This window comes from Salminus brasiliensis, chromosome 3, assembly GCF_030463535.1.
Source record: "Salminus brasiliensis chromosome 3, fSalBra1.hap2, whole genome shotgun sequence".
Classification (NCBI taxonomy): Eukaryota; Metazoa; Chordata; class Actinopteri; order Characiformes; family Bryconidae; genus Salminus; species Salminus brasiliensis.
This window is the reverse complement of record NC_132880.1, coordinates 7,267,900-7,289,496: the sequence shown is the minus strand read 5'-3', so window position 1 is coordinate 7,289,496 and position 21,597 is coordinate 7,267,900. Positions and strand designations below refer to the sequence as shown.

The window sequence follows — 21,597 nt, the reverse complement described above, 5'->3', positions numbered from 1 at the left end:
CAGGCCTGTGGATGTTGGAAGAGGTGTGCAAGGAAGTGAAAGTGCAGGAAGCAAGCAGATTTCCACACAAGGCTAAAAGCTAACTCTTCTCCACTTTCCACTCCATTAAAAACTAACTGGACAAGCTCAGACTACAGCTAACCACACAACGTGAACAATGTGAGGGAATGCTGTATTTTAGTCTTTATGAAGACATGACTCAACTACAGCACTCTAGACCTTTCAGCTAGCTGGGCTAACTGCACACTGCGCCGACAGGATACGGTTACAATTCAGTAAGACCTGCGGTGGCAGTTTGTGTGTGTTCATGTAGATAATAAATGGTTTAAATCAGGCTAATCACATTATTCATGAGCCCACCTTTACTGCTGGTTTCATCTGAGCATTTTTTTGCCCCAACCATTTTTTTTTTAAGTACACATTTTATAGTAATTTTTGCAGTCTATGGCACCTTTAAAATACAACCCTAAACCATGCCTCAATTAAAATGCTACATAGCCCCAGTCCTGACCTTGACTTGGAATCTGTAGCATTAACAATCGCAGGGCCCAGTGTGTCAATCAACAGCTCCGCTGCTCCTTCGTTATCACTGATCCTGTAGAAGACAATTCCGCTGCTCATAAACAAGCTAACAGTCCCTCAGCTGTGCAAAATGAAGACTATTAGACAATTAGGAGTATGCAACAGTTACACTTACACAGCACAGTGCAGAGGACTAAACGAGTTACCCTCCATCTTGTGGAAGACCTCCTGCTCTAACAGCGCCTCAACACATGTATCATGGCCTGAAAAAGAAAACCGAGACAAGGAAGTTAAAGCCAGTAAAGCTAAAGGCACAAGGAGGTAAAGTGTGCTGAGAAGGTCCTTCACCGTTGTAGCAAGCCCAGTGGAGTGGAGTGTAGCCACAGTTGTCCATGATGACAGGCACCGTGTTCAGGGACTGCGCCGCCTGCAGCAGGGCCCCCAGCACTCCAATGTGGCCACAGGCTGCTGCCAAGTGCATGGCAGTACGCCCTCTGCTATCACGCACAGGCAGACTGGCACTGTGCTGTAACAGGGCCTCCACACATGCCTCATGCCCGGTCACTGCCTGCACAGACACACACAGGACAAGGCTCCACTTAGAACACATTTAACATCTCTTTTCTGGGACATACTCTCCTTTCCTGATCATTCCTCTCGGAGCAGTCCTCCCCGTCCCACAGAGAACTGCTTAGGGGGATGAGCCGGATGAGACTTACCCCTCTGTGCAGGGCTGTCCTTCCCCACTTGTCCTTGGCCTCCACGCTGGCGCCTTTACTGAGCAAGAAGTAGACGCAGTCTGTGTGCCCGTTCAGCACTGCCAGCATCAGAGGGGTCCTGCCAAAACCATTCCACGAATCCATCAATCAACAATACACTCCCATTTGACATGCAGCGGACAAATCCAGAAATCATTCAAGCACTTCTGTATTTGTTTATCTCTTTATTACTCTGCTTGTCACTCACTGTCCGCTCCCATCCTGGACGTCTACGGCTGCGTGTGGATCGGCATTGCCAATAAGCAGGCGGAGGCATTCCAAGTGGCCGTTCAACGCTGAGGGATCAGACAAATAAACCAAGGGTTAGTTAGAGTGGGCAGTAGAGTGTATCACAGTTTATGAAGCTGTACAATTGATGTATAGCATTAGATTCATTTAGCAATCTGAACATGATTGACAGTCAATGTACACGGTTATGTGAATAAATTAAGACACCCATAAAAACCTTAGTCTTTAATATATTTAAACATACAGACATTTGATCTTCAGTTAAGCAATATTGCAAGATGGATATATTAGAGCTAAACACATTAAACTAAAAAGGAATCTGAAATGAACTCAATTAGATGTTTCCTATAACATATAGCCATTAATCTTCTCTGATGTTCACTGGGGGAAAAGTTACTCCCACTCCTCCATGCAGAGATCTTTCAGTTGTGGGATGTTGGATTTTCCTGCATGCACAGCCCATTTCAAAATCACCCCATAGAATCTCAGTAGGAATCTGATCTGGGCTTTGACTTGCTCGTTCCAGAACTCTCCATTTATTCATTTTGAGCCTTTCCTTGGTGGATTTACTGGAACGTTTTGGGTCATTGTCAGGTTGCATGGTCTACCTCACATTTTCATTAAGCACTCTCTGATACAACAGATAATGGTGGATTATCTGATAAGGAGCTGGCAAAACCCTGCTGCAGCAATTTTCTTCACATGACTGTATGAACTGTATGTACAGATGCAATCAATTCTCAACTCCACTTTTTTATTAGTCAAAAAAACGAAAAAAATCGAAATAAAAAAAAGAACAATTTTAAGAGCTCAAGTCAATACACACCGCCACTTTTAATGAGTGTTTAATGACGACTGCAGTCTCAGAATTCTTCAACCCTTTCATGACATGTATCTTTAGTACTTGGCAGAGCATCCATTTGCTGTTATGACCTGTTGCAAGCGTAATGCACAGCCAGACGCCAACTTCTGCCAGAGTTTCTGAGGAATCTTGGCCTATGGGGAATGGCCTAAGGTTCACTTTAACTCATGGACTAGTTATTTAAATTCTACTTGTTTTTAATTGGTTATTTTGTAAACTTTGCCACTAAAATAATAATAAAATAATTTGCTATAGGAGTTGAGTAATTTCAATTGCAAACGTATATGTATGTAGACAAATGCCTAGAAAACACTGAGGAGATCTTTCTACCTGCAGCGTGGATGGGTGTTCTTTTCTGAGCGTAGTCTTTAAGCAGTATAGAGGCCCCCTGGTTAATGAGCACATCCACACACTCTACATGGCCCTTGAAGGCAGCTAGGTCCAACGGCGTGTGTCCCTGCACCGTCCGCACATCCAAGTCCAACAGAGATTGAACCAGCACCTCCAGTGCATGATGGTGTCCATGGTATGCCTAAAACACACACAGACTGCTGTTCAATAGACCATCTCAGATGCTCAAATAGTTAATTTTACTACCAAGCTGGAAAACAATCTAGTTCAGGGAAACAGGCCTAATTATACACTACTGGAAAAGATATGCTTCCACTCACTGCTAAGTGCAAAGGACTGATGGGATTCTGTCCTTCTGTGTCATTCAGGATATCTGTCCCAGATGTTTCCATGAGCTGTGGATACACACACACACACACACACACACAACACAAAGAAGTTAAGGGCCTTGTTTAAGGGCAACAATGGCTGCTCAGCGGATGTGGTTATTGAACCCACAACCCTGGTGGGTATCGAGCCACCACTGCCCCACTAAGACTAAGAAATGATTACTGTTGACATTCAATTTATTTCCACGTAATTCATTTGAGACGGACACTGCTGCTGTTCATTCATCTGTCCACTTGAGGGCAGTCTGGTACAGGTTTGTAGGACTGAGTGGGAGGCAGCAGAGCTCTCTAGACCAGAGGTTGCTTTCTGATTCAGGGCTGTGCTGTAATGAAACCCAATCCTTCAAGCTATAATAATAAGCATTAGTACACTTACCACATCCAGCGGGGTTTCACTGGCGATCTGCAACACAAGAAACACTCCTCAGTACTACAGCTTGAATAAAAAAAAAAACAGACAGTGTGTAAAGTAGACTATGTAGGAAGGGAAGCAGGGGCTTACCAGTTCGAGGCAGAGGCGGTGACCGTAGGCTGAGGCATAGTGTACTGCATTATAGCCCTGTTTGTCCCGGATACCTGGGTTAGCGTCGTTACGTAACAAATACTCCAAGCACCTGGCAGGACACACACACACACACACACACACACACACACACACACACACACAGTTGTTAGATACAGTTCTATACATTAATATGGAGAATAAAGACTCCAAGGACATCAATCTGAATCAACCCCTTTACTTGGCCCATGTGCCTGCCAGCATCATAATGAGGTTATGAGTGGCTGTGGGCTGGGGGTGGCTCATGGAATAGGATTATTCCATGTTAAGCAATCGGCTCTCCGGAGATGATATTTCCTCTCTAATAAATTCTCCTCACTGCTGTTTGTCATCATTGTTTTCCATCACTGCTTTCCCCTGGTTATCACTTTATAAACTGCACAATAAGCAATGAATGGGGAGGGAGGGGAGGACCTCCTCATTAAGCAACACTTTTAGAACCAGCTCCGACTACAGCATAAAGATTCCTACTGTGTCCAGGACATTATTTAATGTATGACAACATACATACAATGAGCATATATAAAGCCTCAGAGTATAAACTGATTTCACACACATGGTTATGGGATGTACTATTTAACACCTAGTACTACATAAAAGTACTAGATGTTTCCATAAGACGCATATTCCAGATTTTCTCCATAATTTCCAAATGAGAGGTTCCTTGGATTCAGAGCTGCTCTTGAAGATGGACAGGCATACGTTCTTTTGAAAGAGTTAAATAACAGCTATGAAGTTGCAGGACAAGTTGCAAGCTAGATAGAAACGATTCACCAGTGATCAGAATTTTTTCATAATCCAGGAGTTTACATGACTGGAAGTCCCAAAATTTTCATGTTTTCCATGAAAATTTTGGGACTTCCAGTCATGTAAACTCCTGGATTATGAAAAAAATTCTGATCACTGGTGAATCGTGTGAATCATTAGTAAGTACAAAACTTGATGGTCTTCGTAGTTCTCCCATCTTTTCCTTACTTGGCGTCTGTGTCCGAAGCAGCAGCGTAGTGCAAAGGAGTACAGCCCCTCACATCCATGTCATTCACACTGGCCCCTGAGCCCACCAGCGCAAACAGGCACTGGTAATTGCAGTTAGCGGCTGCGTAATGAAGTGGCGTCCTGTGCACACACACACACACACAGAGAGAGAAATGAATAGGTTAGAAATGCACTTGTAAACACACTCAGCATGTGAGCTACAATAACCTTTCATGAAACTGCTCTCAGCAAGAGTTTCTACAGTCAGCAAGAAAGTGATAGGAGTAGGAATATCATTGTGGAATAATGAAAGTGCCCAAAGGCTATTTTCAACTGGAGTAAATAAAACAAAGTAAAAAGTAACTACTGCATCCTACTCAGGAAACAGGGCAAAACACTTAGGGGTGATTCTGCAATTAACGAGTATGTCTTCAGGTTATATATTCATTTTCAAAACATGATATTTATTACAAAATAAATAGATTAGGTATTAATTATATAATATGCTGCACCACCAAAAACAAACATGCATTTTTTATGTTTTAAACATCAATATTTTGCTACCTTGGCCTTGTCCCCAACCCAGTCTTTGAAACATCTTTAGTGATCAATTCATCAAAAAACAAAAATCATAAAAATTTATAATAAAATTAGACAACCTATTATTTTTGTTTATCTATTGAATTAACAAAATATATAGCATATAATATATAGTGTCTCTACTGTCCAGGGTAGGCTTTCTACCACATTTTGGAGCATTGCTATAAGTATTTGATTGCATTCAGCGACGAGAGTGTTAATGAATTCCGGATGTTGAATGTTAGGATTGCTGCCAATAGACTCAAGATGATCCTCTCCAGAAAATCCTATTCTATAGGCAGTACGTCTCTACAGGGATTAGACAACTTGTGTGTTTGGATGTATTTGTATGCGTGTGTGTCATCAATGTGTGCAACTTAAAGTAGCAGAATGCATTCATTAAAATATGGTGTGTCCACAAACCTTTGGACATAGTGTACCCCCCCCCCTGTTCTTCAGTCAATTTGATCAGGATTGCTGCATTAGGCCACTTGTCATAAATATAAACTCACTGCCTTGACATAATTAACACTAAATTCTTGCCAATTTTATTTTTCAAAAATTAACATGGTGAAAAGAGCCAGACTGAAGAAGAGAGCAGTGTGAGCAGAGTTTAGCACTGAGATCCTTTTCATATCTGATCTCTATTCACCCCTCCCAACTCACCTTCCAAATCGGTCCTTCCTGTTGAAGTCTGCGCCGGTATTGAGGAGCAGATTTAAACAGTCGAGATTCCTAACAGGAAAATAGGGATGGTGGTAAAGAGAAAAGAGGAGAGAGAGAGATAATGAAGAAATCAAAGCTTCAATAGTCTGAATTAAATGAAAGGCATTTTTTGTGAATCTCTCTGGGTTGATTTTGGGAGACAAACACAAAGGCCTCTTTCAAAGGGTGACTGTGAGGATAAACCAATCAGAGTGGAGCAGGGCTGTGACTCACCCTCCTGCTGCTGCTGCGTGTAAACACGTCCTGCCAAAGTCATCAGGCGTGTCGATGTCAAACCCTGAAGCCATTCAGAAACACGCAAACGCAGACATTTTTACTTCAACAAGCGCCATCAACGGCACCATGTAAGACTGAAAATAGCTTGTGTATGATACCCTGATGAGACATACGCTCACACACCTGCTAACTAAAGCTCACGCAGGGCTAGAATGCCCACCTTTCCTTTGCACAGAACGGTAGTGACTCACCAGATGACAGAAGTTTTCGGCAGCAGTCGGAGAAGCCACTGAGCGCAGCCAGGTGAAGGGGAAACATGCCGTGAATGCCTCGTCTACGGGGGGGGCAGAGGTGATGGGTTATGTGTTATTGAGTGATTATTAAATAGTGTCATGTTTTTTCTCTACATGAAACTTTTTTGAGAATACGTTCATGGACAGATGCATGCATGGCCTTGTATGACAAACCCACGGAAATTCTTTTTTTTCTTAACATTAGAATGAAAAGCTGCTTATCTTGGCAGTAAGTGTTTATTTCCTCAGTAAACTACTCCACTAAATGCACTAATATTAGAATAAATACAAAGAACATTACTACAAAAAAGTCATGGTTTTATAAAAGTAGGGATGCACGGATCCGATACTAGGATATTGGTCCCAATACTAACAAAACTAGCTGGATCAGGAATCTGATAATTAGTCTGATCCAAAGGACTGATCCATTCATAGAACCCGATATTCAAGGGTCTCACACCGCCGGTATTGTAGGCTTTATAACCCAGGATCAGAAACCTACAGACGGCAATCTTGCAAACAGCAAGACCCCCCCCTTCTAACCAGCATGGTGCCCTCGACCTGTCTTCAACTATCAGCAATAAGAAAACAAGCAAAGGACGCAACTGGGAATGATAATGGTACAGTGTGAAGGGTGGTAGCATCTCAGAAACTGCTAACTTTGTGGGATGTTCAAGAGCTGCTGTAGTGAAGATGTACTGAGAACAGACTTCTTGCACATTGAGAGCCTCCCAACAGCATAACAGTGGTTCCCCATGGGCCATTGATGCCAGAGGGTATTGATAATTCTGGTGACTGGTATAGAGCAATCGACGCAACACAGTTAACCTCTATAATGAACACCTTCTGTCACCTAATGCACTCTGTGCCACCACTTCACTTTAAATGTTTAACTAAATTTAAAAGTGTTGTCTTTGCCTGATTTCCTATGGTCAAATTAGCCTAAAAGCATAAATATGGGCTACTGCTGACCAGAGACCTATGAGAAAAGGACCCTGCTGGTACAAAACTAGTAAATCTGATAATCTATCTGGTAAGTCACAAGGTGATCTTATGGCAAACTTGATAAAAAGGAGTGGCCAACCAGCCCTGCTGCTTTGCAGGAAAAGACCTCAGTGTGATCAACCCCTTAAGAGGGAAACGCTGCCAAGTCAAGGTACCGCTTCAATGGCCGCCATCTGTTATATCTAGAGTGTTCTTTCATGCTCTCTGGTTTACATGTTGGGAAGAGGGAGGGGAAAATATATATAAAATAAACAAACAAACAAACAAAAAACACCACACACAAACAACCCACACCCAGGGGACAGTGACTCACTTGGCTGTGTTGGCCCCGTTGGTGATGAGCGTGTTGATGAGGAGCTCGTGGCCGTATCGGGCAGCTATGTGCAGTGGAGAGTTCCCATTCTTATCTTCACAGTCGATCTCTGCCCCTGATGGACGGAGATGGAGAAAAATAACCCCAGACAACAGGCATCAGGTAGGAACCAGAAATGGCAAGATCTGGGGAAGACAAGAAAGGTGCCACTCACCACTCTGAATGACAGCCTGAGATCTGGAGAACCTGCCGTGGATGGCGGCCATGTGGAGAGGAGTCTTGCCATCTTTACTCTGACAAGTGTGAGAAAGAGAGACAGAGACAAAGAAGTCATTTTGACAGTGTGACTAGCATTCTTTATTTTGTGGCTCATGATAAATGGACTAATGGAAATAAATGGAAAATAAATGTAATGGTAAATAAATTTATCTATTGACATCCACTGAAACTTAAGAAGGGTTTTTTCTTCTCCTGTAAAAGTTGCCATTTTGAACATTATGAATGTGAACAATGACAGAAGCAGCATGGCATAGCCTATGGCATAAGCCCTCAAACATACACACACGCAGAATTCCGAGCAGCTTGTTCCCTACAGTCTTTTTCCCCCCACCTTCTGTTACTCCAGGAGTCCCTTACGTGGGTCAGTCTGTTGCCCTAGGCACTACCAGCCAATACATGCATTCACTACTCAGCACTACTGCAGTGGGTTAACTAATGTTAATGCATCAACATTAACTGCAATGTTGTATTTGCACTTAAAAAACATGTTTGTACTAAACAAGATGCCTGGAAGGGCATTTTGGGGCTGCTGGCCTGGTTTTGAGAGCATATGGGTCAGCCATTTCTGAAATAATCAACTGGACAGGGCTTGGCATCCTTTTCCGTGGACAGTGGAGGGAAGCCACATGGCGCTGTTCATGTTTGTGAATGAAATTAGGCAAACACAGTTCTCCAATTATTATTATTTTTTAAATAGTTCTCTACCACAATGTGCCACAGAAACCCAGACGTAACCAGTTCAGAAATCTTTACAATCGGTATTTACTTTTTTTCTCCAAACCATATCTGAAAAATAAACCTAATCTGAATAAAGATGATGCATGAGTATATCTTTAAAGGCAGAAGACGCCTTATTCTAATGTGCAGGCTGAGCTGCTCATGGATGGATCTAAATTATGCTTTATTTTATTAATAACAAAATAGTACTTACTCTTCAAACCCAGTACACTTTGGTAATTCATTCTTAAAACTGTGGTTTTCCCATAATTAACATCAGTTTCATATACCCTAAAATAAAACCCTGAGGGACTCAAATGCTAAGCAAAACTGTTCCGAAATAATTCATATTAAATTCTGCATTAGGATTAATAACAGAATAATAAACCTAGGGTCCAAAAGGTCAAGACAAATGTATTTGTATAGCGCTTTTCTCAACTCTTGTTCTTAGTATTAGTAAAAGGCAGAAAAAAAGAAAAAAATCAATAACATAAAGACACTGAAAATCTAAGACCCCCAGTGAGCAAGCCAACGGCGACAGTGGCAAGGAAAAACTCCCTCAGAGCTGGAGGATTTGATTGGCCTGCAGGTCGGACTGGTAGGTGGCAGCTGGTCCTCATTTACTTTACAAAAGTGATACAATATTACCCATAAGCGAGTAAAGATGCCTTATAAAGAATAACACTACATTAAAGTCGATGCAATATTGCGCCACCAGGTGATGATGTACAATCATGACAATAATTTGCAATAATTTTACAACTCACTTTGATGTTGACATCTGCTCCATTCCCCACTAGAAGTTCCAGGCACAGCGCCCCCTGGCGGGAGGCAGCGGTAAAGTGCAGCGGAGCGAAGCCCTTCTCGTTCACTTGGTTCACGTTAGCACCTGACTCGATCAGCTCGTTCACGACCACGTCCTGACCGTTATAGCATGCCACGTGCAGAGGGGTGTTTCCATACGCATTCGGCTCATTGATCTATGGAGATGGAGAGAGCAAGAGGCATCACTCATGCATTCCAGTTTGGAAGGCCAATTATCCCAATCCCCATTCATGTGAACTCCACCACTAGAAATGCCTCCAACACTAGGAGGGTGAATGCCTTCACTGACACTGCCGTTTATGCCAGTGGGCTCTGAGGAAAGAGCGGATTCCCAACTCCGATACAACAGTTAACAGATGCCACGCCTGCGCTGAACAACATCACACTAGGAGCAATGCGGGGAGGAAGGGCCATCAGCCCACCCCTGAGAGAGCAAGGTCAACTGTGCTCTCTCTGACTCCGGCTGCTGATGGCAAGCAGCATGACCCAGGATTCAGACTGGTGATCTTCTGATCATGCCTTAGCCTGCAGAAATAATTAGAACTAATTTAATATTAGTTAAAACACTGGAATAATGGTTTCTCATGTTGCCTCCCTGTTGACTGTTTTCTCCACCACTGTTTAGAATAATTCAGGTTTCCCCATAGTGTGCATTTATAGATAAAGCTGCCTTAATAAAACAGCATGTAGGGTATTTCAATACAAAATATTCGGCCAAAGTACAGGCAAAATATTTTGATAGGCTAAATCACTGTATTGGAGGGTAAAGATAAGGTAATTAAGGTGTTAAGAAATTGTTTATTTAATTTATTTGACTCCCCTTTTGGCTGTTTTTGGTTGTGGCACCAAGAAGCACAGCAAAACCTTAAAGTCGCACTGCACTGTTAGTTTTGGTGGGAGTGGAAGCTAAATTACCTGCTAACAGAAACCGACAGCAGTGAGAACCCTGAAGTCTGATGTATTTACTGTCAATGGCAGCTTGTCTTGCTTAGTCCATGCACTACTGTCCCATGTCCCAATCTACTCTGCCCCGGAGACTCTGTACAGCCCCTTTTATTAGTATGAGGACAAAGTTGAATTAAGGATGAAGCTGAATTAAGGAAGCTGTAAATGCAACATAAAAAGCTCCATTACAAATTTCTACATAAGAAAACCACAAGGACTCCCTTATGAAATGAATCTGTTGATCTCTTAAAAGAACCTAAATACTGAATTTCATATGAGAACATTCTTAAGAACTTCTTAGTGTTAATCTTAAGATTCATCAGGAAAGCTTTTATGAATCTGGTCCCAGCTCTCCCTTACATGAAGTAGCCTCAGGTGAGACAAAAGACTGTTATGATAATGAATGAATAAATGGCAGATGGGAGAGTGCGACAGGTGTGTAGAAAGGGCAGACTCACGTCCACCCCGAGATCCAGCAGGTATTTGACCACACTGATCATTCCACTGGAGGCTGCAGCATGGAGCGGCGTGTAGGCTTTTTTATCTTTACACGCCACCTCCGCACCATGAGACACCAGCAATCGCACCACCTCCATATGACCTGAGAGACAGAGAGAGAGAGATGAATAATGATGGTAATAATAGTGAAAGCCAAAAAGGAGAAAGAATCGAGACATATGACGGCAATACAATGCAGAGAAGGGGGGTGGGGGGGGGGTGGGTGGAAGGAAGAGAGGGAGGAGAAAAGATGAAGGGGGGGGGGGTAGAGCAAAGTACCAGACGAGAGCGGGGGTAGTAAAGGGGACCAAGGAGACAAAGGCAGGCAAACAGAGCAGCTCTCACAGAGAACAGCCACAGCCTGACACAAACAATCCCAGCCCAGCAGAACTCTCAGCTTTCTGTTGGACTAAATTAGACTGAAGTTCCTCTGTCTGCTGGAACTGCTCTGCTTATGCGCGTCACGTTTTCTGTGACCAGGCATTGCGCTAAACACTGAGTAATGAAGCACAGCTGATTTACTGAGGCTCACCCATGTATGCAGCCCAATGGATGGCTCGCCTGTCCTTCTTATCAAATGCATTAATGTTGGCTCCTCTGGACAGCAGAAGCTTCACCATCTACAACAATGTGAGCAAAGAAAGAAGCACTCATTACTCAAGAACACCACAAATTAGAGGTTTATTAAGGTCTTGTTCTATGTTTAATCAAGCCTGAATTAGACATTTCTAAATGACGAACTTACAAAGCATTTGATTTTATCCATTACGACCTTTTTTAATAATACATAATTAGTGGATTAGTTATTATAATGGACAATAGACACGTTACCACCCTGTTATGCAAGTTATTGAGCATTATAATTGCCTAAATGTACATATTTAGTGTGTAATATGATTTACTTTAATTCATGTGGGTTCTAGACAGTGTCAGGTTCATTGCTTTGTGAGCTTATAAAGTTAATAACAGTTTCATAAAACATCCAGATTCCACCAAGGTTCCACTCGTCACGAGAACAAAAAGCACTAAATAAGCATTTAATAGGTTACTTCGCACCACAAACTCAGAATCTATTCATGGTACCAGGGTTTGCACACACAAAACATCTAAATTCAGCACTAGTTATAGAATAAACAGTGCTGAACAACTGGCATAACAGGGTGGTAACAAAGGGTTTCTTTACATTATTCCAACTAAATGTAATTTAGCGATTTTCACATAACAGAACAAGTATGTACAAATAAGGACCATAATCAATAAAGCTTAATGTTAAGTGAATACATCCTTTAGAAATGTCAACTTGATTTCTTAAAAAATAAGTAAATAATCTGAGTATTCTCCAACTAAATTTAAAGATCACAACCTCGAGGTGGCCACTGAAGGCAGCGTGGTGCAGGGCGGTGCGTCCAGCGCGGTCCGACACGTTCACGTTGCTGAGCAGGGGGGCGAGGGCCTCTGCGCAGCGCACCGCTTTGTTCGCTGCAGCCACGTGCAGCGGCGTCTGCCAGTTCTTGTCCCGGGCATTGACGTCAGCAGAGTGCTTCAGCAGTACCTGAACCGCATCCTATACAAACACAAGGGCATACGAGCATTCATGTAAACTTAGCACAGGGACAGAGAGAGGAGGCACGTGAGTGTATGGATGGTGCGTGTGGGTGAGGTTTGTTTGCATTTGCATATACGTGTTTGTATGGTGGAGCACAATACCTCGCTGCAGGAGGCGACGGCGCGGTGAAGAGGGGTCAGCCACTTATTATCTTTGGCATTTACTCTCGCGCCTGAAAGACAGAGACAGAGGAAAGTTACTAATCCAAAGATTGCTAGGCAAGCTCCCTTTTAGCCTGTTTACTAGAGGACCCCCCGTGGAACGTCTGTGAAGGTTAAAATAGTGCAGCAGCACCTGCTACTCTATATCAAACTCCTCGAACGCCACCCTCCCCCTTACTGCATGCAATCCCGGCCTTTCCTGGCAGTCAGCTGACTCCCAATGAGCTGGTCTGTCTGTGTGTGTGTGTGTGTGTTTATGAATGAGGGGTGTGCAAGTATGTGTGTAAGACCTGGCACGATTCTCTTCAGTAATGGAGAAGAGGCAATGGAGAGTAAAGGCTGCATTTTCTCGGAAATGAAGATCTACCTGACAGGATGAGAAGCTCAATGATCTCGGCGTCCCCCAAATAGGCTGCAGCATGTAGAGGAGTCCTCTTCTCATTGTCCTGAATAAGATCAAAACATTTAAAGTAAAGCACAGACATCAAGCCAGCGACAGAAACTCACGCTAAGCTTACCATCACTTATAAGCCATACACAATACTTTAATACAACAAACAATGAATGAGTTGGTGTCCCAATACTTTTGTCCTTGTAGTGTTTCTTCCACAATCATGAGTATTCAATAAAAAATGTGTCCTGTTTTTGTTACACAAGTAACCGTCTCTACTGTCCAAGGACTAGATACTAGATTTTGGAGATTGCTAGGAGAATTTGACTGCATTCAGCAACAAGAGCAACCCCAACTCTCCCAAAAGTACTGGATGAAGCACCATCCTTCCAGAGAACATAGCTCCACTGCTCCATGTTTGGGGGCTTGCATTAGACATGGTGCCAAAAGGTTCATGTTTATCTGCTCCAGAGTCCTATTCTATTGGCAATATTATTGTAAAGGGACTAGACAAGCTGTGTGTGAGGGTTTGCACATCCGTGTCAGCAACGGGTGCAACCAAGAGTATCCAAAAGCTTTCATCAAAAGGGGTGTCCACAAACTTTTCCACATATAATTCCACATAGAATTCTTGGCTCTCACTGTGCACACATCCACAGTTTGGGATTACCTACAGAACTACAACACTCTTGGATGTAAGCGCTGAATGGGAGGCCATTGTTGAATGGATGGGCAGGGATAATCCCACTGGTTTCCAAATCAACAATCCCCTGGATTAGGGTTATGTTGCTAGAATCCCAGAATAATAATTAGGAAACAGAAATAAATAAATAAATCAATCAATCTGGAAACTAAAACTGAAATCAGTTGCAGATGATGAGGCATATGTGACGACAGCCTGCAGCTTAAATGACTAGAAACAGGCTCAACATTGCCAATGAGTGTTAGAAATGCTAGAATCCTCCTCAGAACACTGCATGCTAGCGCTTGTTGCTGCTTCATGGCTGGTTTGGAAAACTATTCTGAGAGCAATAAGGATTTGCAAGGGATTGTGTCCCTCTTTTAAACACTCAAGTCCTCTCATTTATAAACTTCTGGTATTAAAAAATAATTAAATAAAATACATTAAAAAACAAAACAAAAATATGACGACCCTCCACCCCCTCCCAAATATACTGTGTTGTCTGCAGAGATTTCCAGATGTTTCCACAAAATACTGGTTATGGCGGCCTTTCTGATTCCATGTTTAAACAGTAAACATGTTCTGCTCTTTCATGGTTACCAGGAGGACCTAGGTCTTTTATCATCAAAGTCAACATCACTGGTTGAGGAAATCTTGTGGTTTTAATGGTATTGGCAAAACACCACCAGTACACTAAACTTACAGCAACATATACAGTCCTGCACAAAATACAACTGTGTTTAAAAAAACTAAAATATATAAAACACTAATATTACTATTATTTATTTACAAAGTCATGATTTTACGTCACTGTTCATTAAAACATCTCTTATGGGAGCCCTCAGCGACCGGCCACTGGTTGCAATACGAATGGGAGTTCAACATGGCATCTGTTTACAGATAAAGTCTCAACCTTCAATAAAGGCAATCAGTTTGCTGGTTATTTGGGATGCACCAAATACCACTTTCCTTTCCAATCCAGATACCAATACAGATACGGATACTGATAAATTCTATATTTATAGTGTTCCACTTTTTATAGGTTCTACATTTTATATCTGATCCCAAATAAGATCTAATGCGCTTGAAATAACAGCGTTTACTGGTTGAGGAACTGCACATTTGACAAGTTTTAGAGTTATATAATATATATAATTGCCACAATGTAGAAACATGTGCAGGTAAGGAAACAATCTGACTAAGCTTCACCAAACAGCTTTTAATCAGTGTTAAAATTCACATTTCAGAGCAGGGAAAAAATGAAAGTGCTTCTGCAGCAATTTCACATTCTGGTCCACATCTCTATGTGAAAAGCTACTAACTTCAGTGTGTGGCCTTTAGACAAGCTGCTTAAACTCAATCAGTGGTTTCATAATAAAAAAAACCCACCGCATGGAAAGAAAAATTGCAGTAAATGTAAAATTCTGTAAATGTCTGTAATATCTAGGTCAGTAAGCTTCATGGGATCGGAGCTCTCTATTGCCGCTCCCGATACTGTGTGTGTAAGTGCCGACACCTCCCTTGGTGTGGAGATCTGCTCAGTTTTTGTGCATTACTGAGCCAGACGCTACAAACTATTCATGGCGTTTCATTCAGACTTTATCAGTAATTTAAAATATGGATATGGAAAAATATGGAAATGGTCACCTGACTGGAATCTTCAGTTTCCAGTATTTTGGTTTCTCCACTCTTTCACAGAGATGGAAGCCTGGCCTCACTTGGCTGGAATGACCGCCTGGTAGCACTGCAAAGACGGCCGCTGAGTGAACGGACTAGCCTTTAAGGACTTTGGTATTGATTCTAGTCATCATTCAACACCTGGTTTGGTAAACTGGTGCTTCATGATGTTAAATCAGGTGAGCTGGTGATGGACCTGTACAAATCCCTGTGCTGACTGAGACGTTCAGGAGAAATCTGGAACCAAGCTCAATGACTGTTGAGTATAACACAACAACAACAACAACAACAACAAGATAAGCAATTCAGTATTGAAAAAGGGTTGTAGGTGGAATATAGGACTATTTTAACAAATAGAAGCAAGTTACACATTCACCTTCTGACTGATTTCTGAAGGGTGCCTTCAAAACGAAAGTACAACCCCAGAGTGGGCGTGACATGAAGCAGAAATGAGTGTGAGTAGCTGGAAGCGGGTTATAGATATACTGACCGCAGTGCTGACATTAATAACATGCTTGGGGAATGCAGGGTAGGGATGAGTACTGAGCAGGTCTAACCTACATCCAGATCTATCCTCTGCTTCCTTAACCAATACATGTACAGGTTCATCCTATAGCAGGCTAGTAAATAAATGCCATGACGTTCACCTGAAACGAACACTATGACTACTCCAGTGTCAGACACTGTATCGCTCTCTCTCACTCACTGCACCTTGCTTGACAAATGTGTGGCTGAGGTCTAGCTGTTGGCTGGCTGGGTTTGTGTGCGGTATGCAGCGTGATGGAAAGCTCCAGTAAATGCTCAACATATACAGATCAATTGGAGCACAGCCCCAAGCAGAAGCACAGCGTTTGAGTGTGTGGTAGGGATGGAGATTGAGAAGACAGTTTTTGATACCAGTGCCATTATTGATTCTGCATATCTTAATATATTGCCTTATAGACTCCTGATCAAATTTCTGTGAGGGGAGCGTCTCAGACCACCTTCAGTGGTGTTTACCACACAGCCTAAATTACCAGAAGTTTTCCACTGAATGCCTGTCGAACTGAAGCTACTATGATCCTGATGTGAATGAGTCAGCACGCACCGGTGACACTGGAGGGAGATTTAAACAGTATTTGGTGAGAGTGCTGTCCGAGACCAAGTACAAATACTAGCAAGTCCAGCAAATCTAATTACACTAATTAGCTGGCTGGCTAACAGCTAATTACATCACACTGGCCATTTTATGCAGATGTCAGATAAACAAGGGGGAAAAAAAAATTATATAAGTTGTGCAGTGTGTCCATTTATGCAACCAACAGCACAACACGGCATGATAGATAACCAGCCAGTTGCCCGACAGCTCGCAGCTATGCCATGTACTAAACAGAAAGGTCAAGCAGACGGTCGCTTCCAGCCAAGGCTGTGAATCACTTAATTAAAGTGTAACCCAGCCTTCTTACAAAATAGCAGAGTAAGGGTTCAAACACTAATTTCTGTGGGGAAATTAATTATCAATATTAGCACAGGAAAAGACTGCACCATACTGCAACCTAGACATTTTACATTTACATTTACGGCATTTAGCAGACGCTCTTATCCAGAGCGACTTACAAAGTGCTTTGCTATTTACCCAAGAAAAAGCCTTAGCTAGTTAGAATAGACTAATAATACAAAAGATACCTCCAAGCTTAGACATTACTAAACACAATACAATAAGGCGACCATAGAACTATTCGTCCAAGTACTCTCTGAAGAGGTGGGTCTTCAGTCTGCATTTGAAGACAGCGAGCGACTCGGCCGTTCGGACATCCAGGGGCAGCTCGTTCCACCACTTTGGTGCCAGGACAGAAAAAAGCCTGGACGCTAGACCTAAAGCGCAAGGCCGTTGGTTGCCTCCCTTCTAAGAGACGTTGGTCTGTCCGTGTTTTCTACAGTCATTGGATCACTTTGCTGTCACCTTACGGTCAGCTTACGGTTTCTTTCACTGCCGTTACTGGTAATTAAGTCTTTTTTGACACACGGAGGCATGCGGTTCCAACAGATTCAACAGCGTGGAACCTGTTCTCCACTGTAACCGGTTCTCAATTCCCTGCCCTAGCGTGAGGTCATCTTCTTAGCTGCTGCTCGAGCCTCCGTGCCACTCGGTGACCGCTGCTCTTATGCGCTGCACTGCTTGCAAAAGCAGGTTCGCTTATTATGTAACAACATTGCTAGGAAAAATGCAAGTGCCCCCGCAAATGTCTAATCACGAACCTGGCGACAATAACTCATTGTGTTCTTCAAGGCAAGCCCTTACAAGTCTAAATCATTCAGTAATTTGACCCAAAATGCCACTCTGGGTTTCTGCTTTTGATTTGCCGGGGTATGATGAATATCTCTCGGCGCTTCCCCCTCACTCTCAACACACACACAAGCTATAAACAAGGTCATGTGAGCACACTGGGCAAACCGCCCAGCGATTGGTCCATCCTCCAAGAGCTGCCATGTCTCCACATCCAGCCAAGAGCTGCCTGGAGATGAACACTGAACTCTCATTAAATCCAAAGTGCTGAGAAAAAGACGTGATCAGTCAAAAAAACATCTACACATGGTGCTTGTGTGTCCACACACACACACACACGTGTACCCACTCAAATCTCCAGCTACCCAGCAGCTCATTACCCAGAATATAACGAGGCAGCATTAAGGACAGGAAAAACAAGGCCAGGAAGAGACCGAGTGGAGGGCCACACACATTCGTTTCTAAATGGCGCAGGGTTAGAGCTCCAGCCTGCTGTTACAGGAAATCAATGTGACAGAGCCAGAGCCATTAGCCGGCCAGGTCATCTTCCGTCTGCCTGAACTGAACCCAGTCTCAGCCCCCAGGTTACAATCGAGCAAAACCCAGCACTGCTGGCGACTGCACACAAAAACAACAGGGTGCAACAGCGTAGCAGTCTTACACTCTCCAGGTACGAAGTCCTCTAGGACCAGAGTCTATCAGCCCTGTGTTACAGCCGTAGCTTTCAAACCAGTCATCAAGGACACTAAAAAGGTTCAGATTTTTGCTCCAACTCATCTCCCAAAACAGGATTCCCTAAAGATTAATTGGAGAACCACTGCTGTAAAGGGACTGTATTGTTTATTTGCGTTTATTCATGATAAGCAGATGCGAAGAATCTGGTGGTATCGTTACTGTTTTTAAGGCAAGGTCAAGGTGTATGGTAGACGTATCCTTCTGAAATCCAACATCAACTGTAAATAGATGCCCTTGTGTTCTACTGCACTGTTAAAAGTACAAGAACCTTCAGAGGTTTTTTAGCTGTGTGGTGTTTTGAGGAACCTTCAAGGAACCTTTTTCTTTCTAAAAGCATTTTCGCAATGCACCTTAACATGTTCCAGCACAACTTTCAAACTAAAGAACCTCCAAAAGTTCCTCAAACACCGGTGTGGTGCTTGGACCATGACGGATCGCCGCTAGTGATTACATTTGCAGGCGTTACCAAGACCTCACAGCAGTTACAAAACCCAAGGAAATCAATGTATTCTACATCAACTTCTGATTTAATCTAAATCTGATTCATTTATTTTTTTTTTTAAATCATGAACTACAATAATTACATGGATTAACCCTTTTCTGCCCACCATTACAAGGCCATCGTGTTCATTCTGGCGCATAATACGTTTTACTAAATTCTAAATGACTAAATTAGGGCTGGGCGACATGGTAAAAATACTACATCATGATATTTAAAGACTTTTTTTTCACGATACACGATATCCATCATGGTACATGTAATCGCAGACTACATATATCAGTAGCGACAGATTCTTATAAACTACTATTCAGAGCACTGATTTGTATTCAACATCTGCTGCTACTTCATCATCATCAACCTGCAGCTGATCAGTGTTTATTAAGCACCAACAGTATCCTCAATATGGTTAGAAAAACATATTGCTTATCACGATAACAAAATTTATCACGATACGATTAAATATTGTCATATTGCCCAGCTCTATGCTAAATTCTAGTGATTATAGACTGTGATCTGCTGCAGTGATGTGTCTGAGGGGTTCTTGTAGGCACCAGTCCATCCACCTCAAAATGAAAAGAATCTCTGAATCTACAAAAAAATTAAAACTGGAACTACATAGTACATATGAAGATTAGATCCTATTTCAGTCAAATCATCTAAATCAGTAGGTTGGTACACAATATAGACAAAAGTATTGGGACACTTGATCATTTATTGTTCCTTCTTTTAGTTACTCCAACTTTGTTTCTAGTAGAATTTGGAGAATTGCTGAGAGGAGCCCCAAAGCTCAATGCTGGGGGGCTTTATACCCCTCTAGCCCATGCCAGCATTAGAAATGGTGCCCATGGGTCCATGTGTATCTGCTCCAGAGAGTCCTATTCTATTGGCAGTATTTCTCCACAAAGACTAGACAAGCTGTGTGAGTGTGTGTGCGTGCATTTTAAACTAAAGTAGTTGATTAGAAGAATTCATTAAAAGAAGGGTGTCCACAAATATTTAGACACAGTGTATGTATAGTGGAACTTCTATAGTTCTGAGCTTTGAATCCAGGTGCTGATCTTGGATTTTGTAAATCACTGATTAGTTAAATGAATAGTTCACCGACCCTACCGCCACAGATATCAGTGACTACATAACCCAGAACTGGAAACTGGAGTCGAGGCCTGAAATTTAAGTCCTCTGGCAAAGGGCCTGCATGCTGACTTTGCAGACGTGTTCCTTTGCCTCATGGTATGTTCAACAAGATCAAACGAAGGGACAATACCTGCACGTTGACATCTTCCTTCTTGAATATGAGAGCGCGAACTTCGTCTGGATCCACATTAAATATAGCTTTCAACAACGAAGGCTGTGGAGAGATGAAGAAAAAGGTCAGTGACACACCACTATAAGACAATGCAGTGTTAGAGTACGGTCAACAAAAAGACTTCACAAAATTAACATGAAGCCTAATAAGGAATTACTACGTTGTGAAGCACTGTTGAGAAAAATATTAGATGATGGAGTTATGCACTGTGGGTTGCATTCCCTGGGCTGCACACCTTAAACTGCATCGCCTTTTAGCAATGAAAGAATGTGTTATTGCTCAGACACACTGGCTGTAGGCAGGGTTCATACTCCTTATACATCAATATCGCAATACCTGGCAAGGAGCTCTCGATTATAGATCAACAGAAGCCCATCCAAAAAGCAACTGCAAGGCAGGAGCGACCGTAACTCTCTCAGCACAGTTTAGGCCGGACACTAGATGACTTTATAGTTTAGTTGGTAGATGAAGTAGATAAACTGCAACATGCACAGTAAAGACACTGGTGCTTTAAAAGCTGCAGATGTTTGCAGATGTCAAGCTAAACCTAGAGTGTGAATTAGTGAAGAAAGCACCACTAGCTTATATTTATATATATATATATATATATATATATATATATATATATATATATGAGGTCAAAAGCAGTACATTCATTGTGGAAGAAATCTGCAGTAGATTAAAATGACCACAGCTGCTTGCCAACAACTAAGAACATGATTGTCGATGCTGGGTTTATGAACTAAATCTGAATGAAGGAACACAAACTGAACCAGGACGAGACTACAGGTGAGACACAGGACACTGAACGTGCACGTGTGGTTGACCTTTCAAGTGTTAATTACTGGAAACATTTATATGCAGAAAAAAAAATGTTCACAGGTGCTCAATTCTACATACATTTTTCATTTCTAAAAATAATGAACTAAGTATACAAATAAATAAGTAAGCAGATGTTTATAAGAAACTTTCATACAAAAATGTGAATTATGCTGTATAAGAACTAGGGATGCACTGATACCACGAATACCACCTTTCCGATACGATACAAGATTTTTAAGTATCTGCCAAGTACCAAATACCAATACCAACTCTGACTTAAATACTTGATAGATGCCTATAAATCCTGATACTCCTTAAAAATAACAGCATGTACTGCTTGAGTAACTGCACCTTTGAAAGGTTTCTGACCTATGAAACAAAGAAA

At 42.2% G+C, this 21,597-nt stretch overlaps 1 protein-coding gene across 2 annotated transcripts in view; it reads right to left on the bottom strand.

Annotated features, from left to right (window-relative positions):
• Window positions 1-21,597, bottom strand: part of ankrd28a (ankyrin repeat domain 28a) — a 42,024-nt gene that overhangs the window by 4,406 nt on the left and 16,021 nt on the right. For both annotated transcript variants that reach the window (XM_072675345.1, XM_072675344.1), the window contains exons 2-23: window positions 20,349-20,432; window positions 13,199-13,277; window positions 12,772-12,842; window positions 12,428-12,628; window positions 11,597-11,684; window positions 11,025-11,167; window positions 9,564-9,776; window positions 8,015-8,093; window positions 7,801-7,915; window positions 6,441-6,523; window positions 6,187-6,250; window positions 5,914-5,982; window positions 4,669-4,809; window positions 3,634-3,745; window positions 3,508-3,534; window positions 3,063-3,137; window positions 2,722-2,923; window positions 1,489-1,576; window positions 1,242-1,359; window positions 871-1,090; window positions 698-785; window positions 512-595 (exon numbers count right to left, since the gene is read on the bottom strand). In XM_072675345.1, the coding sequence (XP_072531446.1) occupies window positions 512-595; window positions 698-785; window positions 871-1,090; window positions 1,242-1,359; window positions 1,489-1,576; window positions 2,722-2,923; window positions 3,063-3,137; window positions 3,508-3,534; window positions 3,634-3,745; window positions 4,669-4,809; window positions 5,914-5,982; window positions 6,187-6,250; window positions 6,441-6,523; window positions 7,801-7,915; window positions 8,015-8,093; window positions 9,564-9,776; window positions 11,025-11,167; window positions 11,597-11,684; window positions 12,428-12,628; window positions 12,772-12,842; window positions 13,199-13,277; window positions 20,349-20,432 (2,444 nt within the window). The remainder of the gene's footprint in view (window positions 1-511; window positions 596-697; window positions 786-870; window positions 1,091-1,241; window positions 1,360-1,488; window positions 1,577-2,721; window positions 2,924-3,062; window positions 3,138-3,507; window positions 3,535-3,633; window positions 3,746-4,668; window positions 4,810-5,913; window positions 5,983-6,186; window positions 6,251-6,440; window positions 6,524-7,800; window positions 7,916-8,014; window positions 8,094-9,563; window positions 9,777-11,024; window positions 11,168-11,596; window positions 11,685-12,427; window positions 12,629-12,771; window positions 12,843-13,198; window positions 13,278-20,348; window positions 20,433-21,597) is intronic.